The sequence below is a fragment of the Cinclus cinclus genome, chromosome 9 (assembly GCF_963662255.1).
Source record: "Cinclus cinclus chromosome 9, bCinCin1.1, whole genome shotgun sequence".
NCBI lineage: Eukaryota > Metazoa > Chordata > Aves > Passeriformes > Cinclidae > Cinclus > Cinclus cinclus.
Genome location: NC_085054.1, coordinates 13,798,524 through 13,819,869, shown reverse-complemented (window position 1 = coordinate 13,819,869; position 21,346 = coordinate 13,798,524). Strand labels below are relative to the sequence as shown.

Sequence of the window (21,346 nt, the reverse complement as noted above, 5' to 3'; positions counted from 1 at the left end):
TGGGGTATTCCCACAGTATCCTGCACCAGGTACTTCCTCATCACCTTTTGTGCAACTTCATTCCAGCTCTGACAGCATCCCACATCCCTTCCTGGTCTCTGCAGAGTGTGAGGTTGCTGAGTGCTGCTGGAGATGGGGCTACCTCTAGAAGCTTGGTGGTGACAGGTCGCATGACCCACTGATGCTGCTTTCCCAACTGGGGGCCTATAGTAATAAGAACTGATGCAGTGCTCCCAGGAAGCTCAGCTTTTTGCCCTGAGCTTCGATGGTCCCATCAGGACCAAAGCACCCTCCATCAGCTTTGCATGCCTGCCTACACCCATCCCAGCTCAGAGGGGCCAGGTCCTGTTCTTAGACCCCTATTTGTCGAGGCCACAACAGGTGCTTACTCTTGTGCTTAAGTGCTTTGCTGGTGTGATGCAGAAGAAAGGCTGGAGCAGAAGGGTCACCTGGCTCCTCTTCAGCCCCAGGACATTGCTGGGACACAAGGAAACAGGTTCGCCCCTGCCTGCACCCACTGTGAGCACTGAGACTATGGGACACAGCAGGTCCCCAAGTCAGCAGGAGCATGCGAGTGAGACATCTGCTCCTGGAAGTGATTATGAAAAGATGAAAGCGTTTCTCCTCAGATTTTCCTCGGAATTTATTTTGTGCACAGGATCCTAATGAACATACAAGTAGCTGTGCTCCTGAAGCCTGGAAGCAAGGGTTCCTTCCCACAGGGCAGGAGCTTCTGCAGGGAAGGTGTCCTGCTTTCACCAGGGCATCTCTGGTGGGTCCAGGCTGAGGACAGCACATGCCCGGGTGTAATCCCTGGGGTGGCCTGAGAAAGAAAGGGGTGCTGAGGACCTGCTGAGGACACCTGAACCAGGAAGCTGCCTGAAACTGGAGGGTGTTCCTCTGCCCTACCCCTGCCTGCTAAGTGGGGGTTCAGATAATCTGTTCCAGGATGTAAAGGGGAAACTCAACACATGACCCAGGACTTGTGTGAGAGGCAGTGGAGAGGGTGGGAGCAACAGCTTCTGTGTTAGGGACCATTGTGTGTTGTGTCCACAAGTCTTCTGGTGTGTTCTGCCCAACCCTGACACCATAACTTTAATCACCACTCTGCACCTCTGCCTCCTTTGGTGGCAAAAGGCGACTAAAGGGTGTCCTGACACCATTCCCAAACTCCTCTGGGACACTGCACATCACTTGCTGGGTGCTGGGGGATCCAAGAGGACAGCAGCTATGGAGGAAGTGATGAGTGCCAGGTGATGCTGTGCCAGGAACCTCTTTGTATTGTCAGGTCCTTGACTGAGGGATAGAAGGTTCTGCACCCTCACCTCTTGCTAAACTGTGTGGCCAAGGAAGTTGGAGGGTAGATACTGGCTCTGTACCATTGTCCACACCTGCACACAGGCTAAGCCCACCAGGAGCAGAGCTGGGGACAGAACAGCCAGCAACCTCAGGACTACAAAAGGAACCTCAGTGGTGATGTCATACCCCTGCACCCAGGGAGAACCAGCATAGTCTTAGGGCTCACCCCCAGGCTGCAACTCATTTCCCAAAGGAAGCACATTTTCCTCTCTGATGCAAGCAGGAATCATCACACAAGCAGAGGAGGTAGCCCCTGTCACTGCTGCTGTGCAGGTGGGGAAATACACAGCACCCACTGGTAGAGAGTGTTCTGCCAGCGCTAGGCAGCTGTTTATGGCACAAACACCAGCCTCGGTTGGGCTGTGGTGGCTGGGGATAGTGGGGTACTGCATGCCGTCCCCAGTGCCCAAACAGAGGCACCTAGCCCCAGAGTGGGCACCAAACTAAGGGGACATCAAATATTACCATGACTGGGAAGTGGCTGCATTGGGGCAGATTGCATTTTCTGAGAGCTCAGTGAGCCCGGGCTTTTCCAGGGCCATCCTCCTATCCCCAAGGAAGCAGCAGGGAGACACAGGGATAACCTGCAATGCCACTGCACAGTTCCCAGACAAAAGACACCCTGACCATCGGGATTCCATGAAGGGGTGCCCAAGAACTAAACTGATGGTGCCAAGGAGGTGGGGAAAATTGGGTGCCCAACCGGAGAGAACTGTGGTCTGAGTCTGGGAATGCTTGGTGGCCCTGTTGAGGGAAGGCAGAACCACATCCACAGCTTCTCCATAGACACTGGCCTTGCAGCACTGCTCTCCTGGCACTGGGTTGGGGGAACCCAAAATGGGGCTGACACATGGAATGTACATGGCCATTCTCCATGCCCACATACACAGACTCACACCCCCAGCATGTGCCACTCATGCTCATACCCCTGTGCACACTGACAGGCATCCACACACCTCACTCCATGAGGAATGCCTTCCTGCACAGCAACAGCTCGTGCCATATGCACACCTTGATAATGAACCTCCAGCAACCCCTGCACACCTCACACCACAGGAATACTCGCCCCCACTCCTCCATGCTATGCACAGCCCTCTCTCCATGTTCACTCACTCCATGCCCCATGTATTTTCTGTCTGCTGATACACTCATGCCCCACACACCCCACACCATGCACTCTTATCCATCCCCTTTAACACCCATGCTCCCATAGGCTGCCTATTCACCCTATACCTCAATCACATTCAATCCACACTGTCCACACTTGACCACATTGCACACACTTGTTTTATAACCTATACGGCCCACACCCAAGTGCACACATGCATCGGGACTGAGAACAGTCATACTCTCAACACTTCACACGTGCTCACATTTTCTCTGTACTCCATGCACACTCACTCTACTATGCACACTCACTCCATGCCATGCACCCTTATGCCATACCTAGCGCCTGCTCACATCTCCCATGCCCTATGCACTTACCCCACACCACACACACATCACACCCCATGCACCCTCGTCCCTGCCATGCACACTCATCTGTGCACTGCTTTCTCACCGTGCCTGGGTACAAGGGTCACCCCTACTCATGCATGCTGCGCACACTCACCCTTGTCTCACATGCACTCAACCAAGCCATGCACAATCACCCCACACCCTGTGCCCTCACCCACACTCGGTGCATTCTCATGCTGAGCACATTCACTCCACACCTGGTGTATGGTTATCCTACGCCATGCACATTTACCCATACTCTGTGCACACTCCGTTTCCTTGTGCACACCACTAAACCCCACGCCCAAAGCACCTTTTCCCCATGCCTTGAGCACATTCCTCCCAGAAGCGTGCAGTCCCCCAGGTCCTCACGAATATGGTCCCACACCACCCACACTCACCTCGCACCCCACGCGCAGCCCTCCGCACCGTACACACATGCCCACGGGCCACGTACACTCTAGCTCTCCCCGCGCTCCAGATCCACGCCGCACATGCTCGCCCCGCACCACGAACACTTACCCTGCACCCCGCGCACACTCCTCCGCGCTGAGCATTCCCACCACACACTTCTCCGCGCTCTGCACGCTTACCCTACACACCGTGCCCACTCACCCACGCTGTGCCCACCCCACGCCGCCTTCTCCCCCAGCCCCGTGCCCACTCTCCTGCCACCCCTGCCCGCTCGCCCCCCCCCCCGCCCGCTCCCTCCCCGGCAGGCTGCGTGCGACACGCCGGCTCCCCGCCCCGCTGCCACCCTCTGCCCCGTCCTTCCCCCGCGGGCTCCTGTCTGGACGTGTCGGGACTCGGGCTCCGGGCGCTGAGTAATGCTCGGCGCAGCGCGATCCCAGGCACAGCCGCCGCCGCCGCCGCTGCGCGCCCCGCGCTCCCGGGGCGCTCCGGCCGCGACCGTGCTCGCTCCGCCGGAGGCCCGGCGACACCGGCGGCGGAGGGCGGCGGGGGGGCCGCGGCTCCCCATGTGCCTGCGGGCCCCGGGGGAGCCGCGGAGCCGCTCGCCCGGCGAGCCCTGCCCACGCCCGCCGCGGCCCCGGAGCCCCGGGGCGCCCTGGGGAGCGGCGGGGGAGCGCACCCCGCGGGCCGAGGGCCCCCCCGGCCCCCCGGCAGGTCCCGCCATGGGGGGCTGAGCCGGGGGGCTGTGCACTGCGGGGCGGCGGCGGGCAGGGCGGGGGACGCGCAGCCCTCGCCGGGCTCGGAGGGCGCCGGGGCGGCGGGAGGCGGGGGGGGCATCCCGGGAGGATGGCAGAGCCGCCCCGGCGAGCCGAGCCCCGGCGCGCAGGGAGCCAGTGAGAGGGAGGAGAGGGGAAAACACAAACAAGCAAACAACCCACAACAAACAAAGCGGGCAGAGAGCAGCGCCGAGCCCCGCCGCCCCTGCCCCAAAGGCGCCCGCCCGCCCGCAGCCCGCACAGCCGCTGCCCCAGCGAAGATGCGCCCGGCCCTGGCCCACGGACTCTGCTCGCTGCTGCTCAGCCTCTGGGTACCCAGGTAGGAGCTGCACCCCTCCATCCCTAGCCCCGCCGCTGAGAGCCCCGGCCCCACGGGGAGGGCGCCGGGAAGCCGCCGCGCCCATCCCCGCACCGGGGGCGGTCTGCCCGGGGGGCTCCGGGGGGGTCCCGCCGCCCCAGCCCGGCTCCGCACGGTTGCGGCCCCCCGTTCAAGGGGCTGTCAGGGCTGCTGCCCTCTCCGCCTTCCCTCGTCCCGACGGAACGCTGGTGGGATGAGCAGCTTCTCCCGCTGCAGGAGGCTGTCCCCCTTCCTCCCCGGCCGGAGACTCTCCAGCGCACGCCCCGACTGCCTCAGTTTCCCCTCTCGCCCGCGGAGGACGGGGGAATGCCGGCTGGGATGTCACTGTCGTGGGGGTCGGTGCCTACTGGATCGCCCTGCGTCCCCTCCCTGGCTCCGCCTGTCCTAAATGCTAGAGGGGTAAGAGGGGGCCACCTGCTTTCCAGAAAGCGAGCACCCAAATTCACCATCCGTGTCCGTCTTCGCCTTCCCTCTGCCCGCTCCCAAACTTGTGTGCTGCAGGCAGCTAGGGGTTAATCCTGGTGCTGGTATGAGTGGGGGGGGGGGGGGGGTCCCCCGCCCTTCCCCCTCCCTCCAGCCCCTTTAAATATAATTTGTTAACGTTGGGACTTGTATTAATTAAAGCAGCAGCCGCTGCAGCCTGTGACCTGGGGGCCCGTCACCGTGAAATCAAGTTTAAATCCAGATTTAAAGAGGGAAGAGAGCTGGGGGGAGCGCTGTATCCTCCTAAGAAGTGTGACAGTGACAGCTTCTTACCGGTCCCTGGCACTCCTGAGCCCTGGGTGGAGCAAAAGGCAGAAGGACCTTCCCTCTACTCTCCGGAGCCCCTGCCTCAGTTTCCCTTCGGGAAAAAAACCGTAACATCGCCCCCATCCCGGGATGCCTGGGAAAAGATGGCAGACACCGTGTCAGGCTCAGGACACATCAAGGAACGAAGTCGTTGCAGTGCTCGGGGCAGGAGCTCCGGGGCTTGGGGATGGTGGTAGCTGCGTCTTGCTCTGCATCTTTTGTCAGCCAGGGCTTGCTTGGCAGTGGGAATGAGTGCAGGAAGCCGGGAAGATTCGCCCTACTGTGCAGGGGTTTTGGAGGGCTGCACTCCCTTTGTCTCTCTTCTCCACTCCACCTCGACTGTCCCTATTGGAGTCACTGTGGATTTGCACTGGGGCATATTCATATACTACCCATGAAAGTGGTGGGATGGGTATAAACACCCTTGGGAACCTGGAGAAAGCAGCAGCCTGATCCTGACAGTTCTCCCTCTCCCCTGAGCAAGCTGTAATTCAACAGAGACGCTGGGGCTGAACCCTCCCTCCAGAGCTGGAGAGAGCTCAGAGCTGAGTGCTGAGCTGGGGAACTCATCCACTGACAGCTGCTTCTGTCCATGTACCAGGCTTGCAGGGTTTGAGAGAACAGAGCGGGCGGGGTAACCCTTCTCCCCGAGACCTGGCAGCTGTAGTCCTTCCTCCAGCATCCTCCTCCAAGTCTTGTTTCTTGTAATCAAAGTTTAAAACGCTTTGAGCTCCTTGCTTCTCCCAGGGACCCAGCTTTTGCCTGTCCCAGGGAACAGAGCTCCTAGCAGGGACCAAGTTCTCCTGAACAAGCAGTGGGGTGGTGCTGAGCTCCTAGTGGACCATCCTAGATGCTGCTGGGTGTCCCACTGTCTGCTGCTTGCTTGACACTGTTTATCCCAGAGTCCTTCAAGCCGTTCCCTGGAGTTGGGCAAACACTTCCTCCTGTCTCCTTCTCTAGAATTTTCTGTCGTGTGTACCTCTATATTAGCTCCACGCATCTCTTTCTGGACATGCTTTGTCTCCCCACATTCCACATCCCATATCCCATCTCTAAACACTCCGTCTACTTCCCAATTTCCCCAGGTTGCTTCTCTATTTGTGTAAGTACCTGAATCCCTGCTGTGGACCATGTGCCTCTCCTTGCCCCCATCCATTTGATGCTCTCTGTGCTTCTGTGGCCACAGGCATCTGGTTCAGTAGGGCTAGGATGTGACTGTGGACTTGGGATTGTTGCTGGGAGCTTGAGGATAGTTGGCACAGTGCTTGGCTCCATATTTTCACAGCTGAGCTGAAAAGGAAGGCTGATCACTTCCTTTATCTCCCTTTGAAGGACCAGCAGTGTTGGGGGGATACAGGAGATGCAGGGAGGGGATCAGCCAACAATAGGGATGGAGCCAGGCCTGGAATGGGCCTCCTGCTCCAGGGTGTCTCAATTCTCCCAGGGGGAAACCCACGCTTTCTGTGGAAGGGGAGCTGGGGCAATGTGTGCTGAGAGTCTGCAGTGCATGGCCAGTGTGGGAGATCCCTGGGGGAGCACACGGAGGGAGTGCAGTCCTGAGAGATGCTGGGCTCCAGAGGCAGGATGGTCAGGTTTTACTGCTGTTGGGCAAAGGCTGCCAGGGTGTCTATACTGTACTTATGTTGTTGGAGGGGACTGCAGCCCCAGTACTGCTGTTTTTCTCTGCCTGGATAAGCTGCCATTGAGCACAGGGTTTTTCTAGCTTTCTCTATAGGCAATGGGCACAGTGTGGAGCATCTCCCTTCCCCATGTGTGTCCCTTGCAGACTTTTCCCCTTCCCCAAATGGAGAACCAAGTGATTGACACATTGCTTGCTCTGAGCTCAAGGGTGTCCTTTTCCCTTCCAGCTCTTGCTCCAATGAGATCCTGGGCCTGAAGCTGCCATCAGAGCCAGTGTTGAATGCCAACACGGTGTGCCTGACCCTGCCGGGGCTGACACGGCGGCAGCTGGAGGTGTGTGTGCGCCACCCTGACGTCACTGCCTCGGCCATCCAGGGCATCCAGATTGCCATCCATGAGTGCCAGCACCAGTTCCGGGACCAGCGCTGGAATTGCTCCAGCCTTGAGACCAAGAACAAGATTCCATATGAGAGCATCATCTTCAGCAGAGGTAAGGGTTGGATGGTTCCCCTCCTGTCCTACTATCCAGCACCTGCTCTGTGGAGCCCTCATGGATTCCTCCTGGGCCTCTGTACAGCTCTTCCCTGACCCAGGGGATGAGGTGACCTCTTCAGCACCCCCATGGATGAAGGCAGAGGAATGTTATAGTCTGCTAGACGAGGGAACACTGCACTATGGCAAAGCTGCTCCCTGCACCTTTGTACCTGCACTGACCCTTGTCCTGAGCTGCCCCTCCCTGACCAACTCCAGCTGCTCCTAAGGCTCTTTCCAGGCCCTCCTGTTTTCTGGCATCTTCTCCCTGTGTGGTGTAGGCTGTTTGGAGCAGTGCCACGGGTGTGCAGCATAGTTGGTGGGTCTGAAGGTGGATGCCATGTTGTGGGATTTGGTTTGATGGATACAGTCGAGCATCTTGGCTCAGCCCTGTTCTGGAGATGGTGTTTTAGTGTGTTGTGATGAGCTGAAATGCCCCTAACTAGTAGGACATATCTCTGAGCCTGTCACCTTGATGTTCTGCCCTTGTGTTGGCTTTCCAGTGCAGAGAGCTAAAGGCTGTCTGTTTTGTGGAACCCTAAAGCATGATGGTAGAGGGGACAGGGATACAGGCTGTCCTGGGAGCTCACCTGCCCACAGAGCCCCCAGCTGCATTGTTGAGAGAACTCTCCTAGTTCTCCACATTCTGCCAAGGATCTTGGTGTCAGGATCTCATCTCCCTCACAGTCATGTCTGGCTCTGCCTGTATCAGAACCTTCCTGATTGATACTCTCTCCCTCAGAAGCAGACTCTGGGGGTGCAGAGGGGCTGGCCTGCATGGTGCAGATTAGGGTTGTGACCTGATGGGATCTTCTAGAGGACTCAAATGTATGTTTTCACCTGAGTACCCTTTCTTGAAGCCTGTGCCTATTGCTGCAGACTATGGTCAGGAAGGACAGTATGGTGCCAATGGCTGGCAGTCAGGGTGTTGAGGACAGGCCAGGTGCCCAGCACACATACAACTCCTCCAGCTCCCAAGAAAGGTGAAAACTATTTAATTAACAAACTGCTCACATGCCTGCTTTGTGAGTCTCTCAGCCTGATGCCCAGCAGAGAGTTGCAACCATCCACTCTTCTTCAAACATCCTTTCACATCCTACATCTTCTTTCCCTGGGACTATGAGGAGAGTCTCAAAGAGGAGAGGTTGGCAACTTGAGGCTTACATGTCATTGAGGGGATGTGGTGGCAGGAACCCACAGACAGCTGTAGCAACTGGAGAGAAAGCTGGAGAGGGGATCACAGAAGTGTTTTGGTGTCTGAAGATCCCTCATGTCCAAGGCAGCCTGGACAGCTTCACTGGGTGGAATGCTACCTCAGAGCATGTGTGGTATCAGGGCTGTGGTCCTGCCATGGAGCAGCCCTGGTCCCTCTCAGGACCTTGGTGCCTGGAGAAGGGCAGTGTCTTTTCCCTCTGTGGGCAGTGCCCAGGTTAGGGCCTGGCACAGGAAGGGTGGGGACTGTCAGCCCTGATAAGCATCGAGGTATTTCCAGGTCCTCTGAGGAATGCAGTTCACTTCTAGTCTCCTCAGGCGGCAGGAGACACCGACTTGCTGGCTCAAGTTGCTCACACACCCAGACAAGCTTCCTTGCTCCGGGTCCCACCAGACTGGGTGAGAAGCACCAGCAGCAGAGAGCACTGACTTGCATCCCTCCCTCAGCCCACCTTGTCTGCTGGTGGCCCCTGTGACTTGCACCTCACTTCTGTCTCAGATGCTCCTGCAGCCCTTCCTGCTGTTAGGGCTGTGACTGATGGATGTGGGGACTCCCACAGATCCTGGACTTCTGCCCCCGTCTTGAGCTATTGGATATGGCTTAGCCCAGGCTCTCAGCTTTGGTGGGATCCCATTCTTTGGAATGGAGACACAACAGCCAGCAGCAAGGCAGGATGAACGTAGGGCTGGAGCATCAGAGCAGGCAGGCATCTCATTGCACTCCTGTTTTGGCAGCAGAAGTTGCAGGATGAGCCCCCAGCACCCAAGCTATCTCATGTAGTTGCTTGGAGCCATTCTGGCATGCATCAAGCCTTGAAGCTGGAGCCCTGGCCCACTTCGAACCCACTCATGTCCCTCAATAACAGTGCTGGAGCTCTGAGCTTTGCCTTCCATCTGTTACATGCACAGCCTTCAGAGAGGGGATGCATCTCAGTGCTGGAGGAGAGGCAAGGGGTAGAAGTGAGGGGTGCAGGCTCCATGCTGCAGACTTTAATGCATCTGACCTCCAGGGACCAGGTCTCTGCTCTGCGCCCTGCCCCATCCTTGCTGTGCCTGGGAATGCAACGTGCTTGTAGGATCATTGTTTGTAACCTGAAGTGACAGACCCCTTTAATCTTTCATTCCTTTTCCCACTTCTTCTGCCATCAGTTCAGCCGTGCGTGAATCTCACTTTAAATTATTTGTAGCTGGCTTCTCCCTCCCCTCTCCCCGCTTGGCTCCGCTCCCCAACTCTGTCCTGTCCTCCTGCATCTCTCACATCTTCTCCAGTATGGGCATGAGCCAGACAGGATGCAATGCTGTTCCAAGCTGTTCCATGGTGCCTGTCCCACACTCTGCCCAGTGTCCAGGCACTCAGTGGAGCCAGGGACCTCATCTCCTAGGGACAGAGAAGAGGATAATGGCGAATGGGTGCTCGTCTCCTCATCCTGCTGAACTGATCCCAGAAGTTTAAGTGCAAGCTCTGGGGAGACAGGAAGGAGAGGCTTCAAATTGGACAGGGCTGGGAGTCTGGGGTGGCTTCAGAGCAACATAGCTGGAGACAGGGATGCTGACAGCATACTGGACAGAGCACAGACCCTGAGAGATGCTGCCATCCTGGGGCATAGAATACAGTGGCTACAAGGCCCAACAGCAGGTTAGTGGAGGGCAAGGGGGGGGAGCCCAGGAGTTTACCATCTCTGTTGCACAGAGCCACTGGGTTCTTTTGAGATACCACCATGGTCTGTGGGTTTTTCAAGTCTGGTCTTTTCTTGCTGCATCCTTGGAGTATGAGATGTCCTTTGTACCCTCTTTTCATGGCACTGGTCCCTTTTGTCCTTTGTTGAGTCTCCAGTGCCATCTGCACCCCCCATCCTTCGTGGCCCATGTGCCCTCCATGTTAAGCCAGGCTCAACAGTGCTATTGCAAATCCTTCTCCAGTCTTCCCTGGCTCCCCAGCTGGCTGCCTATGTACTCACCACCTTCCTGCCCATTCTCTGGCATTGTCACTTCTGCCAGGACTCTCCAGTGGTGGCCCTGGTCCCATCCTTCTCTACTGTGCCTCCATGTCTCTCCATGTGCTCGCCTGGCTGACAGAGACATCCTCTCTTGGCCTCAGGAGATGTAGAGGGATGGAGCAGTGAGGTGGAGGCAGGTGGCTGCATGTACACCAGCAGTGGAAATAGGTCCCCTGCTCCTGCTCCAAGGGTGAGCAGCACGACTGTGTCCACCTCTGGAGAAGAAGGCCTGTTGTCCTGGTATATTGTCTCACCACAGCATCTGTGGGCTGTCAGGCACTGTGTGGCTTGGCTGTGCTGACCCATGCCTCGTTCTCTGACATAAGCCAAGCTTCAGATGGTGGTGGGTCACTGAGTCTTGGTCCTTGTCCAGTATGTGTGCACCCATGGGTGGGTACAATGCCATCAGGGCTGGGACTGTCTGGCTGCTGGGCAGGGACTGTTTGATGTGTGCTATGGGACTAACTATTCCCTTTTGCTCATCCCAACCCCGTCTACATGGAGCTCTGAAAAAATTAGGACACCCAATGGAGGGGATGGATATCCTTGCAGGCCTTCAAAGGCTCATGGTTGGAGGGGACATGACTCTGGAGTGCAGTATCTCTTGGTTCCTGCAGCCTTTGGAGAAATGGGTGATGCTTCCATGCCCTGTGGCTACCTTAGAAGGGCTCATTGGTGACAAGGGGTCTGCATGGCCATGGCCAGATCTTGATTTCTTCCATCTGGGAGTGGGGAGCTCCCTGCAAGAATGGAAACACCAGGTGCTGGGGCCCAGCCAGCTGTGAAACGGAGCTTGGGGAAGCTTTGCTGTGTGCTGAGGGAGGCAGGTGCTGTTACAGCTATCCAGGGAGATGCTGCCAAGCTCAGGACCCCGGCACCCATCTCTGCAGAGGCCCAGCCAAGCTCCGGTGCCCACAGACCGCAGCGCCTGGCCTGGCGCACCTGCAGCTGGGCTGCTGGCAGGGTTTTGTGTTCCCCCAGGCAAACCAAAGGCTTTGCCCACCTGGCCCCAAAGCACATGCGGGTGTTGTGGATGCTTGGCTTCATCCCTGTGGGTTCCCCCATTCCCTGGACCTTCTCCCTACTGATGGTGCAAGTGAGACCCTGGGGCCAGGCAGATTCCTGGCAATGTGGGGCTAAGCTCAGCTCCCTGCAGCCTGCATGGCAGCAATGGCTGCTCTCTCACAGTGCCGTGGGCGGACAAGGAGTGAAGGCTGTGGGCTGTCCCTGGCACGCTCAAGAAGGTGCAGGGAGGCAAGTTGGGATCTGCAGGGAGGCATTTAGTGCCTGGTGCTGGGCCAGACCCTGGCAGGTTCACCTGCAGTTTAATTAGGAAGAGGGGAGGGGAGGAGAGGGGAGGGAAGTGGAGGGGAGGGAGCGGGGCTGGGGGAGAGGCAGCGTGTTGGGACTGGCCGTCTCGGCAGGCCTCGCAAGAGGTGGTGGGAGAAATTCTCCTCTGCCTTATATCAGGGCTGGGGCAATGTGCCCACAGCTTCTGGCAGCTACATCCCACTTCTGGGGGGTATTGCCATGAAAGGGGCAGCTGAGCATCCCTGGGGTACCCTAGGGTGAGCCTACATGAGGCTGTCCAGCTGGCTCCCTCAGTGCCACCCAGGCATTGCAGTGATGGGTGCTGGGAGAGAGTTGCTGCCTGGATGTGAAGGTGGGCTGTGGGAGGAAGGCCATGACTCCAGCTCTCCCTGGTTTACAGGCTGTAGAGCCCGGTAGCCATCATCACACATCTCCTTGAAAGATGGAGGAACTGCAGCATCCATGGTGGAGCCAGTACTTCTGGGACTTGGGGTGTTGCTGAATGACCCCCCATCTTGTAGGCACATCTTAACAGGGAAAACTTCCCTTCCTACGAAAGCTACTTTGGGATTTGACCTGGGGAAGAGATTTCAGGCCTGTCCTCCTTGCCTAGCATGGCTTTTGAGTACACGACAGGCTGGATACCAGTAGTGGTGTCAGGATTGTGTCCTCCATTCCCTCTTCCCTGCAGGATGCAATACTTCCTGTACATCTTACAGCTACACCTCTTCTGTGTCTCTGGAGGGGTATGGTGACTCAAAAATAACTGCTGAGGTCTTAGGTGGTTGGGGTAGCTGGAGAGCCTCCCTCCAAAGGGCTCAGGGCTGGTAACCACATGCCACTCTCAGCTGCAGCTCCTGGAAGCTTCCAACCTTGCTGAGCCCATGAGACAGGTGATTGTTGCAGCCACGTTGCCCATTGTTTTGCTTCAATTCTCTGTCTCTGGTGTGGCTGGGGTAGAGCAAGGAATGTAAACTGGATCTCCTAGCAGAACTGTACTGGCATGGCTGCTGTGATCTCAGTGCTGCCCTGACCCTCTCCTCCCCTTTGCTCAGAGCTCCCTGTGAGAGCAGATGAGGGAAGAAGAGGGCAAGGCAGGGGAAAATGGTGGGGCCAGGCAGGGAGACACTGAGCAGGGAAAGGACCATGATGAGATGGGAACAAGACTTCCTGAATGCTGTGATGTCATGACCTGGGGGCCAGTCTTTCCCCTGCCCACAGCCTGGGGAATGCCAGCTCCAGGGACAAGGACCCATACCCATCCATCAGCTCACATGTACTTTGAGAGCACTGGGGGAAGAAGGAGGACTGGGGCTTTAACCCACGGGTTTCCCAGCCATGGAGGGTGCCCAATCAACCTGACCTCTTTACCTGTAAGGACCCAGGCTTGCTAGACAGACTGGGTGGGGTAGAGCTTGTGTCTGGGCTCCAGAAGGGATTTTAAGGAGATGCCACACCAGAAATTATTTTTTAGGCTGGAGAAATGAGTGAGAAAGAGGCAAGGCCGAGAGGAGGGTTTTGTGCTGGGTGAAGAGTTTGCTGTTCCTGTCCCCAGCCACTGGCCGTGCTTGGAGCTGAGGATGCCCAGCAGGGTGGGAATGACGGATTGGGCTGTGCCCAGGTTTGGCATATGAAGGGCTAAAGCTGGCCCAGATGGTGGGATCAGAGAATTGACATAGAGAGGCCTTTCTGTGCTGGTTCTCCATCCTCCATTGCTCACCTGAGGACTGAAGTTCCTCAGATGTGGGCCTTCATGCTCCAGCAGTACTGTGGGTGTGTTGCAGGCACTGCCTGCCAGCACTCTCCCTGGGGAGGCTGCACGGCGCAGTGTATGCACCAGCAGCCCCATTACCTGCCCGCTGAAAAATGTTGTTCAACTTGTGCATGGAAAGAGGCAGCTGAGAGCAAGCTTGTCCCACACCAAGGGGAAGCTGGGAGAGGCTCCTGCTGGCTTTTAAGCAGCGCCTTGTTAATTTTTTAAATGCACCAGTGTCAAATTAACACACAAAAGAGCAGCACGACTTTAAATGCGGGTTTCCGGGCTGCATTTCATTTTCCTTTAATAAGATCGTAGCGTTTGCTCAGCGGGCGGCAGCGAACCGTGGAGGAGACATGCGTGATGGGGAGCACTGCCAAGGAAGGGCGACAGCAGCGGCTGCACTCTCATCTCTCCTGACTCTGTGGCACAGGCAGGGAGCTGGCAGAGCTTTGGGGTGCTCACCCAAGACCCCTGTTTGATGGCATGGAACTGGTAAAGAAAACACCCCAAAACCTGTAGTCTGTTCAGCTGTGTCAAAGCCAGGGCCAATCAAACTGCTCATGTCCAACAGAGGGAGAGAGGCTGGAAACTCCATCTATTTATTTATTCACATGTGACGCCACAGCACAAAATCTGGCGCTCCCTCGCTCCTCGCCTCATGCTGGGGCCAGTCACTGTGCACCAAAGCAAAGGGCACTGCAGGCTGCCTGCCTGACCTGGGAACCACAAGCAAAGATACTACTTTGCATTTCAAATAAAATAGAAGCTCCCAGGGAGGAGAGTGTCCTCACCTGGCTTTGGCCAAGAGATTCTCAGGCATCCCCTGCTCACAGCCACATGGAGCCCCATGGAACCCCTTCTGTGAGACTTGTCCCTGGCCCCATCTGCCCTGGCCCCAGATAATGACACTTGTGGATGTCCTCACTCCCTAGTGTTTAACGACAACCATCTGCCGGCTCTGGCAGTGCACGGTGTGGTCACGGCATGCTCTAACTGACTAGGGATGCTAATTTTTTTCCAGCATTTAGAGCTTCTTGTGGGACCTGGCAGGGTTCAGGGTGGGAAAGGATATAGGCAGATGAGTGGGTCTGGACAGGCAGTGCAGCCTCCCCTTTTTACTGCATAACCTGAACCCTGTGAGTAAGCAAAAGTGGCCCATTCTTCAGCAGAAATATCTCTTGGCCAGTGTTATATTTAGTACAGTAGGAAACACTGAGGGGAGAGAGGAGAAGGGTTTGCCTTTCCCATCAGAGCCATGATGCTGATGCCTGAGCAGTGCCATGGTGGCATCTCCTGGAGTGATGTGAGAGCAGGGTGGTGGTGGAAGCTGCAGTCCCAGCTAAGGCAGGGCTGACCCTCAGGGCAGCAGGGTGTCCTGGTGGAGATGGCTCTGAAGAGCAGACTGTGGGGATTCACTCACGGCCTATACGGGAGCTGGTACATCAGGAAAAAGCCAGACACAGCTGAACCTCCAAATCCCTACACCCCAGTGTGATGATGAACTCATCCAACCCTCCATGGGGGCCATGCCCCAGCCTGATCCCCATTTTCTCCTTCCTTGCAGGCTTTCGGGAAAGCGCCTTTGCCTATGCTATAGCAGCTGCTGGTGTGGTGCACGCCGTGTCCAACGCCTGTGCTCTTGGGAAGCTGCAGGCCTGTGGCTGTGACCAGAAGCGCCGTGGCGATGAGGAGGCTTTCCGGCGCAAGCTGCATCGTCTCCAGCTGGAAGCCATGAACCGTGGCAAAGGCATGGTGCACGGGGTGCACATGGAGCACATGCCAGCAGAGACCCCTGGTCTCCAGGACTCCTGGGAATGGGGAGGGTGCAGCCCTGATGTGGACTATGGAGAGAAGTTTTCCAAGGATTTCCTCGATTCCCGGGAAACCTACAGGGATATCCACTCCCGTATGCGGCTGCACAACAACCGCGTGGGCCGGCAGGTGAGTGGGGCACCGGGAACAGTTGTGGGGAGATGATGGTGGGAACAGGGTCCCCAGGACACACGTGGAAAGGCTGTGAGGGACTCATGCTAGCTGCTGTGGAACCATTTGTGAGTCTGGGATTGCACCCAAGGCATCCCCTCTCCCCAGTCATGCCCAGAACAAAGGTGGTGATGCCCTTAGCAGGACAGGGCTGTATGGATATGCCAGTCAAACACCTGCTAGGAACAATACCCCTGAGCATTGCTGCTGTGGCCTTACCAAGGGATGCTGTCCCAGGCCACTGTCACCTCTCTGTGCTGCTGTGGTGCTACTGGGGTGGCACAGCAATGGTTCTGGCTCGTGCCTCTCAGGATCTGGCTGTTGGGCAGCTGCAGTGGGAGAAGCTAAAGACAGGGAGGAGAAAGTCACTGGCATCATGGGGACACAGCACAGATTCTGCAGCACCCAGTCATGTCTCTGCCTCCAGAAAGGGAGCCAGTGCCCTGAGGAGGCAGATGTGAATGAGATTGAGTTAGGCATTTGGCTCCTATACCATTTGGGAAACACAGCATGCCCTTGGGAGCAGAGGTGACAGTCCACGGCCTTGTCCCCCATCTCTAGCAGTGTGCTGGAGCTTGTCCAGGCAAGCAGGACAGCCTCCCCTCCATTCTTATGATGTCAGATCTCGTTAAAGGTACTAATTAGTAGTTCACTCTGGCTGGAAGATGGGGTTTAAAAGCAGCCTGACACTGGAGACAAGAAGCATGCAGGCAGGAGGGGCTGGGAGGATGGCTGTATTTCCCTGCCTGCTTTTGCTCACAGCAGGTGCCTGAGAGATCACATCCATTGAATCCAACAGGACACATGTCCCCAAGACCCTAGCTACATGCTGCCAGGGCAGTGCCAAGGGATATGTAGTGGCTTCAGGAATAAATAATTAAAGGTCAGAATTCCACAGGGAATGCTTCTTGGGATGTCTCAGACATTTGGACGTGCCTCTTGGTTTGAGCATGTTTGAAGACAGTTGTGAGGCGAGGATGCTGTAGAGCAGGACCTTGATGTGTAGCATGTCCTGATGCTGGAGCTGAGCTTTACCACCCTGGAGAAGCCATCCCAGTTTGGCCAAGCTGTATATGCCTGGAGAATACTAAAGCTTTTGATTTGTTTGGTTTCGTTTGCTTATGTGTGGTGAAAGCTCACTCAGTGTTAGGCAGCTAAATCCTCTGCAGGCTGCTCTGGCCCAATCTGGGCAAGACCCCCATTCCAGTTTTGGCTGCAGGGCTCATCCTGATTCCCCTACATCTCTCCATGCCCCGGATCTCTGGGACTCTTGGCAGTGCTCAGAAACTTGTGGTCTGTGTTCCCTATTTCCCAAGGGAAACCTCACAGCCTGCAGAAGGAAGGGAAGGTGAGAGAGGAATATTTGCTCTGGCAAGATGTCACGAAACATTTCCTGTGGGATCCAGTAACACTGAAAATGCCTGAGGTTTCTCGTCCCTGAGGGTGGGCAGGCACGGGACTGGCAATGTCAGCTCTTGGTGGCTTCAGACACAAGATCTGGACTGATGAAAGAAGCCTAGGAGCTAGAAGAAGAGGCAGAAGTAAGACTAAAGGAATAAAGGAGGGAATGGTACCTGTGCAGGTGGGGAAGCAATACCTGGACAGGCTGCCCAGCTCAGGAACCTTGTTGAGATGATGGTGTGAGCCCATGTGTGACGTCTGTGGGTGCCAGGCATTGGAACAAGGAGATGATGCGGTGCCTGGTCTGTGTCTGTTAGTGTCATGCTTATTGCCAGTGCTGGTCCTGGCCACCCCACTGAGGATGGGTTCTTCAACTCCCCACCTGGTCTTTTAGCAATGCTGTGGGTCCCACACCCACCCAAGCCCCACTTACTACTAGGAGCAATTTTCCTGCTATAATAAGGAACAGTCTCCTGGGATTTCCAGGGAAATGAATGGCTGCGCTGATTGCAGCAGCACTGTGGCCCTCCCCTCCAAGTCCTGAGGGAGGAACCTCTTTATCAGAGCAGTGATGTGGACGTGCATGCCTTGTGCCATGCCATGCCATGCCCTGCCATGCACCATCCCTCTCCATGCATCAAGAGCTGCAGCACCCAAAGCTCTCCAGCGTCTCACTGATTCTGAGCATCCTGTCTGTGGTTCCTGCCTGTCCTGAGGGTGCTGTGTGTGTGGGTAAGCCTGTCTCCTGGCTCAGACCCTATAGTGCTGGAGGGAGGTGACAATTCCATGAATTGTGGCACCCAGGAGGCATCAGATGTGGGTTTCTGTAGTGTAGTGGTTATCACATTCGCCTGACACGCGGAAGGTCCCTGGTTCGAAACCAGGCAGAAACACAGATTTTTCCTTTTTACATCCAGCTATGGAGCTGGGCAAGGGATGTGCAGCTGCAAGGGATGTGCAGCATCCTCTGATAGTGGCAGTGGTGACCTTGGTCCTGAGGAATAGGAAGCCCTGGGATAATCGTTGCTTGGTCCAACTCAAGACTGAGGTTGTTGTTCTGCATCCCTGGGAGGCAGCAAGCTCTCCAGCAAAGAGAAGCAGAAGTGTGAAAGAGGCTTTGCAGGTCCTCCTAACTCACCAGATCAGAGAGTGAGAGAGGATGAAAGGAAGCCAGGAACTACCCATTACCCTCACAACAAAGACCTACGATAAAGCTCTTATGAGCGTGCCTGGGAGGAGCTGGGAATGTGCAAAAGAAAGCACCAGCGAGTCCAGGCATGTGTCGAACTTGGGTGTCTATGAGACAGGGAAACGACGGGCATGGATGCATGGAGAAAATTCAATGACAAAAGCATGGGGCCAAGACTCAGATAGGCCCTTCTTGCATCTCCCAGCTCTGTCAAGGTCCTGTCCCCTCTGTGCTGTCTGTGCAGGAGGGAAAGAACAGGCCATGGCTGGTCAGAGATGGATGGGTGTTGTGGTGCTGAGGCTCAGGATGTTCAGCAGTGATGGTTTGGGTGACGGAGATGGCCCCACTTGACACCTTCTTCAGCCCCTGCTGTTGTAACCAGCTGTAACCCCAAATGAACCCCACACCACTGTCATGCCACTGTCCCCTCCTTCCCAATGGTGAGCCTGCCAGCCACAGCCCTGTATGAAGATTTTTCCTGGTCCAGCCAAGCCAGCAGGGAGGGAATGTGGGAAAGGATGGGGTTCCAGTGCCGGTGTGTTCCCAAGGATAGTGACAAGAACAGTGGCAAGCAGCTGGTCCTGGCACACCCAGGACATGGTGGAGAGGCCAGGTAACTCATTACCTGTGAGGGGGAGGCTCTTCCCAGCAGGAGAAGGACTCTAAGCAGGATGAAAGCCAAACTCCAGCCCAGCCCAGACCTCTCTACCGTGTGCCCCAAGCTTCAGGCGTGTTTCCCTGACCTGCCTTCATTACCATAACTGCTTAGCAACTTGGAGATTTACTCAAAAACAAGAGAACAAGGAATAAAAACTGCCCACCCCTACCTAAGCAACACACATGTGCCCCTCGAGGGAGGGGGCAGGAACAGGAGACATGAAGGGCAGGCATGAAGTCAGATAGCTGGGCAGGACCGGCATTGTAGGACAGCACCTTTCACAAGGACAGGTGTCTCCTGGAATCCCCCCACAAGCCTGGAGCACTACTCTGGTTAGGGGGATCAGCCTGTGGTATCGTCTGTAAGCCCCGGCTGAACTCCTGGTGGGGTTTGGGTGTCCACATGGGAAGGGAACTCGCTGAAGTCTGTGTGAGCGCATGGATATGGGGGCACACAACTCATCAGGGAATCCCTGTTGGGACAGAGCAGAGGACATTATAAACTGTGTCTTTCCAGGCTGTATGGGGATGTGTGGCCATGTTGTGCTCCTGGAGATTGATGGGCATGAGCTGTTTCTCTTGGCTTGGCCATAACAGTATCCCTTAGAAGATGGGGGATGTAGGGGATCCCAGCATGCAGCCTGGGGGGTCTGCAGCCTTGCCTATGGAGTCCAGGGAACTCCATGCTGGCCTCTGGCCCCTGCACGAGCTGTGCTTTTGGGCTAGCCCAAACTACAGCCAGAGCCCAGCCCGTGCACCCTGGCCCTTGAAGGGGGTGGATGTACAACACTGGCCACACGGCAGCCTCTACAAACTGTAAGTCAGGGATGTGATCTCTGCTTGGAATTTGGGTGGTGGTGGGAGGTAGTGCTTCAGGCCCCTGGCACTGTGGCCAGGTTGCCTGAAGGAGAGCAGGCAAGAGCCAAAAGCAGAGCTGCTCCCAGGACTCCCAGAACTGGGGCTTTATGGGATGAAGGCCTTGGGGAGGGGAAAGGAAGAGGAAAGCCCTCCCAAACCTGCCCCACTTGTAGTGCTACTGGCTGGCGAGGTGCATGGGAGACCCTTGCATTGTTGGGGGGGGGGGGCGGGGGGTCGGGTCCCAGTATGGCTGCACAGATGCAGCCATGCTGGCTTTTAACTGGGGTCCAGGATCAGGTTCATGCTGCTGGAGCCAAGCAACAGCAGAAGGTGAGATCCAGGCTCCTTCTCCTCCCTGTTCTCAAATTGCTCACCCTCTCTTTTAGGCGTTAATCCCTTGCTGAAACATAAAAGCCAGATGGTATTGCCAGGATGGGAAGGGACAGGGTGTGGGACATGAGTTGCACTGGGCACAGAAACAGGGTGCAGCCTTGCTGGCTTTGCAGTTCCAGAGCTTTGATGGCTACTCATGCCAGCCCTTGATGTTCCCGTAGTGCCAACCCACACAGAGCTCCATTGTGGCTTCTCCAGTCCCCAAAAGGCGTCTCCTTCATGCTAACTCCTCTGTCCTTCCTTCCCCGCCCAGGTGGTGATGGACAACATGAGGAGAAAGTGCAAATGCCACGGTACCTCAGGGAGCTGCCAGCTGAAGACATGCTGGCAGGTGACTCCTGAGTTTCGCCTGGTGGGGTCCCTGCTCAAGGACCGCTTCTATGGGGCCACCCTCATCCGGCCCCATAACCGGAATGCCGGGCAGCTGGAGCCGGGCCACGCTCGGCATCGCCGCCGGGCTGGCATCAGCGAGCTGGTTTACTTTGAGAAGTCACCCGACTTCTGTGAGCGAGAACCGGCCCTGGACTCCTTGGGCACTCAAGGGCGCCTGTGCAACAAGACCAGCCCGGGCATGGACAACTGTGAGAGCCTGTGCTGCGGCCGCGGGCACAACATCCTGCGGCAGACACGCAGCGAGCGCTGCAACTGCAAGTTCCACTGGTGCTGCTTCGTGGCCTGTGAGGAGTGTCGCATCACTGAGTGGGTCAGCGTCTGCAAGTAGCCAGGCAGGGATGGGTGCCCACCCCAGGGTGCCAGGGACAAGCACGCCTGCGTACGGCAGGGGAGGGAGACGGGGGTTGGCGCTGGGGGGGAGGTGGAGCAGCGATACCCGCTTCCCTCTGCTCCGAGGGAGCAGGAGAGGACATGTTCAGCATCCTCCAAAATCAGCACTTTGTTGTCACCTGGGAAGGGCAGGGCTGCCCGCTGCCCCCCAGCCCCACATGAGAGCACCAAGGCTCCCGGCTCCGGGGAGCACACGGCCATGCTGTACAGACCGCCTACACCAGCACCACTTGGGGGGATGGAGGGTGGGCATGGGGGTGGGGGACTGCCCGCTGGCACCCAGCGGTACGGAGCAGGATGGGGTCCTGGACAGCAGGGCATAGGGAGCCCAGGGTGGGAGGGAAGTGGGAGGGACACACACTAGCACTGTGCACAAGTTCCTCCAACCACATGCGAGGTTGTGCTCGGAGCAGGATGGGGTTGGAGCACCCCATGGGATGG

At 56.8% G+C, this 21,346-nt stretch overlaps 1 protein-coding gene and 1 non-coding gene across 2 annotated transcripts; both read left to right on the top strand.

Moving 5' to 3' along the window:
* Positions 1-4,303: 4,303 nt before the first annotated feature.
* Positions 4,304-20,843, top strand: WNT10A (Wnt family member 10A). The gene is made up of 4 exons (XM_062498323.1): positions 4,304-4,362; positions 7,059-7,321; positions 15,206-15,582; positions 20,376-20,843. Exons 1-4 carry the CDS (start codon positions 4,304-4,306, stop codon positions 20,841-20,843), a joined length of 1,167 nt encoding a protein of 388 aa, XP_062354307.1.
* TRNAV-GAC (transfer RNA valine (anticodon GAC)) lies at positions 17,846-17,918 on the top strand. Its single transcript has one exon. It is a non-coding gene; the product is annotated as a tRNA-Val (tRNA).
* Positions 20,844-21,346: the final 503 nt, after the last annotated feature.

What these genes read in the sequence shown, in the direction of transcription:
- WNT10A (XM_062498323.1), top strand. Translation starts at nt 4,304, where the DNA reads ATGCGCCCGGCCCTGGCCCACGGACTCTGCTCGCTGCTGCTCAGCCTC. An exon ending in CTCAGCCTCTGGGTACCCAG is followed by an intron (nt 4,363 to 7,058) that starts GTAGGAGCTGCA and finishes TTTCCCTTCCAG; the next exon opens with CTCTTGCTCCAATGAGATCC. An exon ending in GAGCATCATCTTCAGCAGAG is followed by an intron (nt 7,322 to 15,205) that starts GTAAGGGTTGGA and finishes CCTTCCTTGCAG; the next exon opens with GCTTTCGGGAAAGCGCCTTT.